The 10,629-nt window shown below is 58.0% G+C and overlaps 2 protein-coding genes and 1 long non-coding RNA gene across 10 annotated transcripts in view; 2 read left to right on the top strand and 1 right to left on the bottom strand.

Annotated features, from left to right (window-relative positions):
* The window catches only part of STMN1 (stathmin 1), a 5,757-nt gene extending 2,609 nt beyond the window's left edge, over positions 1-3,148 (top strand). Inside the window, exons 2-6 of one of the 3 annotated variants that reach the window (XM_015649425.3) lie at positions 153-156; positions 634-706; positions 1,317-1,489; positions 2,179-2,370; positions 2,638-3,148. In XM_015649425.3, coding sequence (XP_015504911.1) covers positions 694-706; positions 1,317-1,489; positions 2,179-2,370; positions 2,638-2,706 — 447 coding nt within the window. In that variant the 5' untranslated portion in view covers positions 153-156; positions 634-693 and the 3' untranslated portion in view covers positions 2,707-3,148. Of the gene's footprint in view, positions 1-152; positions 296-633; positions 707-1,316; positions 1,490-2,178; positions 2,371-2,637 lie in introns of those variants that run through there. The other 2 variants (XM_015649426.1, XM_015649424.1) reach the window with 2 other exon arrangements.
* Positions 740-5,081, bottom strand: LOC117245422. Its single transcript, XR_004500105.1, has 2 exons — positions 4,482-5,081; positions 740-1,793 (listed from the first exon to the last, which is right to left on the bottom strand). It is a non-coding gene; the product is annotated as an uncharacterized LOC117245422 (long non-coding RNA).
* A 61-nt stretch (positions 5,082-5,142) lies between these two features.
* On the top strand, positions 5,143-10,368 carry PAQR7 (progestin and adipoQ receptor family member 7). Of its 6 annotated transcripts, none has more exons than XM_015649008.2 (5): positions 5,144-5,652; positions 5,743-5,796; positions 6,873-8,249; positions 9,099-9,183; positions 9,633-10,368. In XM_015649008.2, the coding sequence occupies exons 1-3, from the start codon at positions 5,467-5,469 to the stop codon at positions 7,941-7,943; spliced, it is 1,311 nt and encodes a 436-aa protein (XP_015504494.1). In that variant the 5' UTR covers positions 5,144-5,466; the 3' UTR covers positions 7,944-8,249; positions 9,099-9,183; positions 9,633-10,368. The 6 variants fall into 6 exon arrangements, with proteins under 6 accessions (XP_015504493.1, XP_015504494.1, XP_015504500.1 ...); XM_015649014.2 differs by having other exon boundaries at positions 5,150-5,251; XM_015649007.2 differs by having other exon boundaries at positions 5,143-5,796.
* Positions 10,369-10,629: the final 261 nt, after the last annotated feature.

Below are 10,629 nucleotides of genomic sequence, written 5' to 3'. Positions count from 1 at the left end.
CCGCCCGGACCCCGCAGCGGCGCCCCTTCAAACCCCCCCAAAAAAACCCTTTTTTTTTTTCCTTTCTTTACTGTTTTTTTGGGTTTTTTTAAACGGTTTGTAGATCTATTTCTAGCATTTTTTAACGACGCCCCGTTTTCACGAGGTGTCCGGGGCGGTGTGCGCCCTCGCTGTCTGCCGCGGTGTGAAGCATCTGACTTGAGCTGCGCAATTAAAACCGAATTTTAAATGAGCTCGATTGCGCACATTTGAGATCCTTCGGGAGTAGCAGGAATCCTGGCTGTGCTGTCCTGCGGTGCGTCATTTTTTTACTGGGCGAGCTCTTGTACGGTGTGAGAGCAGTGAAATCTCCACAGCGCCGTGCTAAAACGGGGGTCTTTGTTCCAGTACCTTAAGGTGGAATCAAACCGATTGCAAATGCTTGAATGTCACACAGATCCTGCAGCACCAGTAATTCCATAACCTCTCCAGTATTCCCAGCACTATCAGCTCCACAAAATGCCTGGAATGGCTGACTGCAGTGACCCACCTTGCCTGCCTTTTGTTCAGCAGCTCTAATTCTGTTTAGCAGTTTTTATTAGAAGGAGCAGGATGCCTGTGCTGGCTGTTGAATGGCACATCTCTTTGTTACCTAGGAACCCACCTGACTGACCTTCTCCCAGGCTTGGCTTCTGGAGTCTTATTTTCTTGGCCATGGCTACTTCTGGTAGGTAGACTTGTGTGCTAAATGCTCGTGTGGTTTTTTTTTTTTTAAATTTTTTTCTGCCTCCTGATTTCCTCAGGAATAACTTAAAAACTGAATCTAGTGAAATAAGATGCTGTCACCAAGCTTTTCTCCCATCTTGGGTGAGGCTGTTGAAGCTGGGTGGTTGTGAAAACACCCCAAAAGAGGAGTCTGGCAGCAGATGGGCTTCAGCTCCCTGCAGCCATCTGCTCTCTCAGCAGAGCTGGCTGTCACCGAGACATCTCAGGGACCACGCTGACACCGTGCAGGGCTGGGAGACAGAGCCCTGCCTGCAAATTTCTCTAAAAAACTGTTTTTTTTTAGTTCTTTGCTTTCTCAGGTTCCAGGTAAATGCCTGGAAATTCACCCTCAGGTTTGTCACTGAAGACAGAATGATTTTTGATTTGAACTAGTGAACTTGTTTTCACCATTTGGGATGTTGAAGGCTAAATTTAAACATCAGGTGCAACTCCTGTCTTGGATTCCCTTCCTCAGGGAACTTCTGAATTTCGGAAGGTTGTTTTTAATGCCACCTGAGCCAATTCCTGCATCAAATTCTCTTTTTCCTGCCTCTTTTCCCCTCCATTCCCAGACATCCAGGTGAAGGAGCTGGAGAAGCGAGCCTCTGGGCAGGCCTTTGAGCTGATCCTCAGCCCCCGCTCGAAAGAAGCTGTGCCAGAATTCCCTCTGTCTCCCCCAAAGAAGAAGGATGTGTCGTTGGAAGAGATCCAGAAGAAGTTGGAAGCAGCAGAGGAGAGACGCAAGGTAAATCTGGAGCAGCTGAAGTGAGCTCTGCTCCACCAGTTTTGGGGGTTTGGGGCTCTTTTTTCATTTCTTCCTTGGGATAAGTGGGTTTTTTAATGGAAATTGAATATTAATGGAACTTACTAATGAAATCCCTGGGGCTCTTACGAAGCTTTATGGTCATGGTTTTGATTCCAAAGAGATTTTGAAGGAAAACTGGCAGGAAGCGTAGCTGAGAGGGGCAGCTGTTTCAGGAAGAAGCTGTTTTTCTTGTCTTTTAACACCAGAACAGATGAATTTTCTCCTTGAGAACGCAGCAGTGAATCTGTAATGAGAGAAGTTGGGGAATAAATTGTGTGACTGATGAAGGATGTGGCTGAGGGTGCAGCCTGGAGCCCTTGAGGCTGGCGAGGCTTTGATGGAAGTGAGCCTGACCCGAATCCCAGTGATTCACCACTCTGAGAAGGGAGGATCTGCAAGGAAAGTTCCCTCAATGTTAACATCAAAAACAAAAACCCTGTTCCCTCTCCAGAAAGATGCCATTTAACAAGATGTGCAGGTAATATGACAGCTTTGCAGGTGCTGAAAGGCAGGTTTGTGGGGGAAGCCCAGGAGCCGTGTCCTGCAGCACAAGGACACAAAACCCACCCTGTGAGGAGCCAGGGCAGCTTTTCCTGCTGTGCCCTCACAGCCTCCCCGTGTCTCTGCAGTCCCACGAGGCAGAGGTGCTGAAGCAGCTGGCAGAGAAGAGGGAGCACGAGAAGGAGGTGCTGCAGAAAGCCATCGAGGAGAACAACAACTTCAGCAAAATGGCAGAGGAGAAGCTGACCCACAAAATGGAAGCCAACAAAGAGAACCGTGAGGCACAAATGGCTGCCAAGCTGGAGCGCTTGCGGGAGAAGGTGGGTGTGGAGCCCTGGGAGAGGGAGCTGGCCCTGCTCCTGCTGGGAAAAGGAGGTGAAAACTCCCCAGAAAGCGTCCCCACGAGGAGGAGGCTGCCCTGAGCAGCTGGGGAGGGCTTGGTTATGGATCCTGCTGCGTTCCCGTTGTGGGATTGCAGCTCTGTGAGAGGGGCAGCCTCACCCCTGTACCCCCTGTACCCCACACTGCTGTGGGAACCCTTTCCCTGATCTCCCTGCACCTCACAGCTTCCTGCTGCTGTTTTTCAGGACAAGCATGTGGAAGAGGTTCGAAAGAACAAAGAAGGCAAAGATCCTGGCGAGGCCGAGACCGACTGACTCCGTTCTGGAAACTGACTCTCCCCCTCCTCCAAATATCCAAAGACTGTACTGGCCAGTGGTTTTATCTTTGGTTTTTGTTCGGTTATATATATATTTTTTTTTAAGTTTCTTAGAAACTGATGTAGAACTGTAAAATTAGATCCAAACTGTACACTTGCTTTGGGGGCTAGAGGGGAGAACCTTCCATGTGTCACTTTTCTAAAGTGTTGTATTTCCAGTGTAGCTTTTTCTTCTTGTTGCATCCTTTTCTACGCCAGTGCACTCGCTCTTGGGTTGATGGCGAGTACTGTTTCAGCTCTGTAAGAACTTTGTGCAAGGAATCTGTAGTAACTGTTCCATGCTGAATATCTGTTACACTTCAAACAAAAATCTCTGACTGTCCAGTCTGCTAAAATCCTGCTGTAACCGAGTGACTCAATAAAGCTGCACAGTGCTGTTACCCCGTGTTCCTTCCTCAGGAGCCCAGGGGCTGGAGCAGCTCCCATTGTCCGGCTGTGACAATCGCAGCTTTGTGTGACACCTCAGCCCGTGGCAGCTGTTTGTGTGCGAGGCCCTGAGCTGGCACATCCCAACAAGCAGCCCTTGTTCAGGGGCTGAGGGGAGCAGCAGAGCCCGGCTCGGGGGGCACAGGGACGGGCAGAGCCTGGCTCAGGGGGAAATGGGCATGGGGTAGAGCCCGGCTAGGGGGGCACGGGGATGGGCAGAGCCCGGCTCGGGGGTCCTGGGCACAGGCAGAGCCCGGCTCGGGGGTCCTGGGGACGGGCAGAGCCTGGCTCGGGGGGCCCGGGGATGGGCAGAGCCCAGCTCGGGGGTGCCCGGGTATGGTCAGAGCCTGGCTCGGGGGGCCCCACGGGAATCATTTCTGTCCTGGGCTCACCCAGCTGTGCTGGGCCCGAGCAGCACCTGCCCCCAGCTTGATCCGTTTGTTCCTTCTGGGCTGGGAGAAATGGGAGGGGCTCCGAGGAAAGATGAGTTTGAGGTGGATTTGGAGCAAAATGTCTGTGCTGCACCCCAAACCCTGCCCCTGAGGCTGGCCACAGGTCCTGGAGCTGTGAGCAGGCACCACCACCCTCCCCAAAAAAGCCAGAGCTCCTGGGGTGCCACAGCCCCGTGCTGGTGGCACTGGTGGCACTGGCCTGTCCTTCCTCTGTCCTTGATGCTGGCTTGGCTCCCACCTTTGTTTTCAGTTTGACTCCACACCCAGAGCACCCGAGGATGGAAAATCCGTGGAGAATCGGTTTTTTTAAAGGGACTCCGGGAGTCCTGGGCCACTTGGCTGTGGTGTGGGGTGTGAAGGAGAAGGAGCCCCGGTCCCGGAGGCTTTTCCCGTGTCCCCCCGGGCACGGCAGAGCCGCCGGAGGAGCAGAGGGACAGCCCGGGAATGCTGCAGCGGCTCCCGGCCCGCAGGGAGCGTTCGGATGCTGCGGAGCTCGAGGTACGAGGGAGCCTGTGCTGCTCCCTGCCGGGGAGGGACGGGCGGCTCCGGGTGGATCCTCTGGCCATTGCCCCACAGCGAGTGAACCGAGGACACGGGAATCCTGCCCGGGATCGGGTCAGAATCTGCCCCGGGTTGGGGTCAGGGTCTGCCCGGCGGGGTGAGCCAGGAAAACAAGGCTGAACTTTGAGACAAAGCCTGAAGTGCAGCCAGCAGCGAGGCCGAACACCTGGCACGGCGTAATGGAGGCTGGAGGGAGCCCTGGAGCAGCTCCCGGGTACAAAATGAGGCAAAATCAGCAATCAAAACCCCCAGATCTTCATTTTAATGGAGTTACCTGCCGAGGAAAGAGTGTCCCAAATGCCATGTGGGGCTTTTTCTCCTCTCTCCAAACGTGGGGGAGGAGAATGGCAGCTCTGCCAAGCCTCAAATGGTGCTGGAGCCCAAATCGATGCTAAATGCGAGGTTTGGGCTTGCCAGAGCTGTCAGATCTCGGCGCGGGGCCTTCTGTTCCCTCCTCTTCCTTCTGCTGCACGTGTCTGCCGAGCTTTGCTGAGCCGGGGCTGCAGGGCCGGGCTGGGCTCTCCCGGTGCCCCGGGGGGAGTGAGAGGGGGGCGAGGAGGGAGAGGACAGCGGTGACCCCAGAGGGGGGCGAGGGACGGGATCAGGGCAGGAAAACACAACTCGGGGTCCCTCTGGGGAAAGCTGGGCTGGAGACAGGTTCTATAATAATAATAATAATAATAATAATAATAATAATAATAACGCAACTTCTTCCAGCTGCGGAGGGAGGGAGGGAGGTGGAGCCGTGTCGGGGGTGCGAAGCGAAGGGAGGAGCAGCGGCTCGGGGCAGGTCCAAGGGGCTGCGGGGGCCGCGACCCCCGGGCCGGGAGGAGCCGCGGGCGGAGGAAGCGGCGGGGCCGGGGCGGGTCCGGAGCGGCCGCGGTTCAGCCCGGACGGGTCCGGTCTGCAGGTGCCTGGGCGGGGCTGGGAGTCCCGGGGGACACCGAGAGGGAAAGGGCTCAAAGCCTTCCTCATCCTCATCCTCACCCGCGGGAGGAAACATCCCGGGAGAGGGAGAAAGAACCATCCTGGGCTGCCCGGAAGGTTTGGCAGGGCTGGAGCCGCTGCTCTGCGGGGCTCAGGGGCTGATCGGAGCTGCAGGAAAGCCGTGGTGGTTTGAAAACGAAAACTGCCCGTGCTCTGGGAGGCTTTGGGAGGCTTTGCGAGGTTGGGTGCCGCTGTGAGGCGGGAGCAGGCAGGGATGTAAACAGCCGGGGGCGAGTCTTTATCATCACAGAAAAATTCAGCGGGAGGGGTGGATGCTGCTGGGCAGAGGAAACGCCAGGCAGCGTTCCCGACAGCTCGTGGGGAGGTGGAGGGTGTTATTTGGAGTACGAGGATTTCCAGGATGCGCTCCCTTCATAACGGAGCGTTGCTCAAGGCTCGGTAGCTGGGAAGAACTCGGCAAATTAAATCCTGCTCCGACAAGTTTTGGAGGAGCTGAAGTAAACACCGCTCCCTTTCCTGCCTCGTGCTTGGCTGCTCCCCGCTGCTTCCGACATCATCATCCCCTTCATCATCCGCCTTTCCCGCAGGAATTCCTCTCCTGGGAGCCGGAGCTGAGCCCCCTCCCCTGCCCTGGCACCGAGGCAAGTTCTCCGGGCAGTGCCCGTGGAATTCAGGTCAGAGCAGCCGAACCTGGGAGGTTCTGCTGGTTCTGCTCTGTCCGCGGCAGCGCTCGGGGCTGTTTCGCTTCGGAGCAGGGAGAGGTTCAGGGGGTGAACTTTCCCCCGTGGGCCCGAGAAAGTCGCAGCGTTTCGGGAGGGTTTGAGGGGCAGGGGAGGGTCGGGATCGCCCTTTGGGAGGTGCTGCCCCAGCCGGGGCCGCTCGAACCAGGCCAGGTGGGCAAAGGGCACCTGGGAGGGAAACGGAGCAGCAAAGAGCCTGTTCTGTTCTGAATCCCCTTGGATCCAGGCAGGAACGAGTTACAGCCTGACTTTGATGAGGAAATTACAGAGTTTTTTTTAAAAACAAACAGTCCCATCCCCACCTCCTCCTGTTCCCAAACTTTAAAGAACTTTTCCTGCCCCTGAAATGAGGGCACTTGCCAGGGGTTCAGGCGTAGATCAGCACTGGAGCTGGACGTGAATCAGGTTTTCTTCAGGACTTCTCTGATTGAGAGCAGGTAAAGCCAGGGGAGAATCTCATTTTGGGCATGTTCTGTTCAATAAGTTTTCATGAAAAGGCCAAGCAAGCTGGCAGGGAAACGTAAATGTGGAAATTCCTGCTCACAAGGATTATTCTGCTGAACCTTGGTGGTGCCACAGGATGGACTCGCTCAGGCCACGTTGTGGGAAGCTGCTTGGAAAATCAGGAGCTGATTGTTGGTATTTGTAAGGACAGAGGCTCTAAAGAGTTTACAGGAAGGGGAATCTGGAGTGGGAGGTTTGTTTAGGATTCTTGGTTTGTTTAGCAGTTCCCAAACAGGGAAGGGGGTGAGCCAGGCACTGCTGTGTCCTGGTGATCATTATTGTCATTTAACCCCAGATTCGTGTCCTCAGGGCTCCCAGAGGCACCTCAGGGGTTCTTAAATCTTTCTCTCACTGTAGCTGGGGATTCTACAAGGGAAAACCCCAAGCAGAGCATCTGAACATCCCCCACTTACTGATTTTTATGTTAAAACCCCTACTAAACCCCACAGCAAAACTCCCTCTCCTTCCCAAAGGGAACTTTGCTCAGCGAGGACGCCGAGTTTGGCCTCATCATGGCCACGGTGGTGACGGAGAAGCTCAGCCGGCTCTTCATCAACGTCAGGCAGCTCCCTCAGCTGCTGGGGCCGCTGTCCCTGGGCACGGTGAGCAGCGCCGAGGTGCCGCCGGTGTTCTGGAAGCCCTACATCCACGGCGGCTACCGGCCCGTGCGCCAGACCTGGCGTTACTACTTCTCCACGCTCTTCCAGCAGCACAACGAGGCCATCAACGTCTGGTCTCACCTGGCGGCCGCCCTGGGGCTGCTGCTGCGCTTGCAGCACCTCTGGCAGCGCGTGGACTTCGGGCAGGACGCGCACGCCCGGCCGCTGCTCATCATCCTGGCCGCCGCCATCACCTACCTGACCTTCAGCAGCCTCGCCCACCTGCTGCAGGCCAAGTCCGAGTTCTGGCACTACGGCTTCTTCTTCATGGACTACGTGGGGGTGGCCGTGTACCAGTACGGCAGCGCCCTGGGCCACTTCTACTACGCCATCGAGCCCGGCTGGCACCGGCGCGTGCAGGGATTCTTCCTGCCGCTGGCGGCGGCGCTGGCCTGGCTGTCCTGCGCCGGTTCCTGCTACGCCAAGTTCCGCTTCCACCCGTCCTGCCCGCTGCCCGGCCGGCTGTGCCAGGAGCTGCCCTCGGGCCTGGCCTACCTGCTGGACATCAGCCCCGTGATCCATCGCATCTGCACCGCGGCGCGCCCCGACCCCGCCCTGCTCTACCACAAGTGCCAGGTGCTCTTCTTCCTCATCGGGGCCTTCTTCTTCTCCCATCCCTACCCCGAGAAGTGGTTCCCCGGGAAGTGTCACTTTGTGGGGCAGAGCCACCAGATCTTCCACGTGTTCCTGGTGCTCTGCACGCTGGCGCAGATCGAGGCCGTGGTGCTGGACTATGAGTCCAGGAGGGAGATCTACTCCTCCCTCCAGCGGGGCCTGGCTCACGACTTCTCTGCCCTGTTCCTCGTCACCGTCACCTGCTCTGTCCTCACAGCCACCTACATGGCCCAGAGGGTGAAGAACAAGCTGGGCCTCAAGGAAGAGTAAAGTGGGCTCAGCCCAACTCCAGCCCCAAGCCCCCAGATGCTGCTGCATGAACTCTTACTCAGCAAGTGCTTTCTCTAGGGAATCAAAGAGATGCTTTTTATGCTTTTTTAATCCAGCCTAAGTTCCAGCTTGCTCGTAGAATGGTACATGGGTTCCGTTCACCTCTGAATAAACAGTTGGAACAAAGTGTTTTGTGTGCCCTGATGGGCTGGGAAAGGCTCTGGGAAGCTGCCAGGGCTCCCAGCATGAGATAAGAAGAGGCCATCTGGCCCCTGTTGAGACTCTAAACCATGGAAACAGACCAAGGTGAGGTTGTTTAAGCCACTGAGGTGACAAATTAATTTATTATAATTATTATAATTTCAGGCCGCTGATGTAGGGATGAGGGAGCTGTTTGGAGCTGTCCATGCAGGGCCCTGTTCCTGACCTGTGGGAGCAGGACGGGCACAGCCCTGGCCCTGAAGGTGTGGGGACAGGAGGGGTCGATGCGATGGGGAACCCCAGCACTGGGTGGGGGCTGGGAACAGGGGGGCTGCCGCAGCTCCCGCCCCGAGATGGGCACGGGCGGGGCAGCTCCGCCCCCGATGGTTCCGGTACCGCTACCGCTCCCGGTTCCGGTACCGCTCCCGGCTCCGCCCCCGCCGGTTCCAGCTCCGCTCCCGGCTCCGATCCCGCTGCTCTGAGTGGGCCCTGCAGCCTCCGCCCCTTATATAGACCAATGCGGAGTGGGCGTGGTCTCATTCGCCATGTGGCCCCGCCTCTCAGCTCCTATTGGTCAGCCCCCAAGGGCAGCGCATGCGCATTGCTCGTTGCGGGCGGGGCTGGCGAGAGCGGGAAACCGGGACCGGCAAAAACCGGGACCGGAATCGGGACCGGGACCGGGACCCACCGGGGCCGGGGAGCCCCGGGAGCCCCGGGATGAGGCGGCGGCGGCAGCGCGGGGGCGGCGCGGCCCCGGCCGAGGCCTGCGGGGTGTGGCTGGACACGGCCGAGCTGAAGCGGGTCCCGGCGCGGGTGAGCCCGGGGGGGCGGGCCGGGGGTGCCGGCCCAGCCGCGGGGCCCCTCAGGCGGGCCGGGGATGCCGCGGCGCTGGAGGAGAGAGCTCGGCTTGGCTTTGTTGTTATTCTGTCATTTCTCAGGCGTTTCTTCCCGCAGCCCCTCAGCGCCAGGCTGAAAGCAGCCAGCCCCGGGCCCGGCAGGAGGCAGAGCACCATCCCCGCCTTCTTCAGCCCCCTCACAGGTACCGGGCCCGCGGAACCGGCTCCGGGCGCTGCAAAGCCGCTGCAAACACAGCAAAATTCATTTTCGGGCGCAGAGGGGGAAGGTTTGAAGTGCCAGGAAGGAGGAGCCGGGCGGTAGCGGGAAGTTGGGTTTACATTAAATGATTTCAGGGGCCGGTGTGGGGTCCTGGTGCCGGTGTGGGGTCGTGGTGCCTCTGTGGGGTCAGGGCGGTTTCACCGGGCAGTTCTGAGGGGTTTTTGGTAAATTTGAGCAGCTGAAGGTGCAGGGGATGATGTGGAGCAGCCCAGAGCTCTGGGTGCTGTTCTGGGATGGGCTGGGCAGCCTGGGGGTGGTGGCAGTGCTGGCCTTGGGGACACACAGGGGACACAGAGAGGACACACACAGGGGACAGCCGTGCTGCTCTGGGGGGAGATGGGGCTGCTCTCACCAGTTCCCTGCTGTTTGCAGATAAAAGAGACAAAGAAAACTCCAGGCCGACCCCCTGCACCCCAAATAAAGGCTGTGAGCCCTCGGGGGCTCCCCTGGCTGCCTGTCCTGTGAAGATCCTGGCCTTGCCACAGCTGGAGGGAGCCCGGGAAGAGCTCCCTGGAGCCGAGCAGGGGGTGCAGGGCACATCCCAGGCATGGAAAACACCCCTGGATCCCCTGGAGCTTCAGGTGGAGTCTCAGAGCCAGAGCAAAGCCTCCGGTGGGGCTGGGGGGGATTCCTGGTGCTGCAGCCTCTCCCAGGGCTCGGAGCACAGCGGGATCGGCGCTCACGGGAACAAATCCCGGTTATTTCCTGGAGAAACGGCCTCAGGGAGCAGGAAAGCACAGCCCTGGAGCAGAGTTACTTCTGGGCCAGGTTTTGCTGGGACTGAGAACACGAATCCTGTCCCAGGGGCTGCTCCCAGCGGGGTTTGCTGCTCTCCTCAGCCCCTCAGGGAGCGGGGCCAGACCCCGGAGGGCTCCTGCGGGCAGCTCTTCTGCCAGGACTCCCAAGGGAACAGGGTCATTGCTCACAGGGCCAGGGGCAGCTCCCTGGGGGCCAGCCCCAGCCCCAGCCAGCCCTGGGGGCTGCAGTCCCTGTTCACACAGGACTCGCAGGGGAACAGGGTCATCAAGCACTGCTGAGTGCCCCCAGCACCTCTGTGTTCTCTGAGATCTTGCTTTAATCCAAATAAAAGGTTGGAGTTTGGTTCTAAGGGCTTGGATGTTTCAGTCAGGATCCCAGCCTGTGTCCCTGTCCTGCCCAGCCTGCTCAGGGAGCACATTCCCAGAGCAGGGACTCTGCTGACAGCTCCATCCCCACAGGCAGGCCCAAAATTCCACCAAAAACCCTGCAGAGGAGCCTTGTGGGGACAGGAACAATGATCACATCACCCAGGAGGAGAGCAGCTTCTCTAAAACTGGTAATTCCTACATCTCCCCTCTCTCTGCCACAAAAGTCTTGTTTTGAAGGTGAG

The sequence above is a fragment of the Parus major genome, chromosome 23 (assembly GCF_001522545.3).
Source record: "Parus major isolate Abel chromosome 23, Parus_major1.1, whole genome shotgun sequence".
Taxonomy (NCBI): domain Eukaryota; kingdom Metazoa; phylum Chordata; class Aves; order Passeriformes; family Paridae; genus Parus; species Parus major.
Note: the sequence above shows the minus strand (reverse complement) of the source record. Positions and strands in the feature narration are given on the sequence as shown.

Excerpts from the sequence above, each read along its gene's own strand:
- PAQR7 (XM_015649007.2), top strand. The coding sequence starts at position 5,467 with ATGCTGCTGGGCAGAGGAAACGCCAGGCAGCGTTCCCGACAGCTCGTG. Across the intron at positions 5,797-6,872 it reads TCCCCTGCCCTGGCACCGAG|GGAACTTTGCTCAGCGAGGA; the intron begins GCAAGTTCTCCG and ends TCCTTCCCAAAG.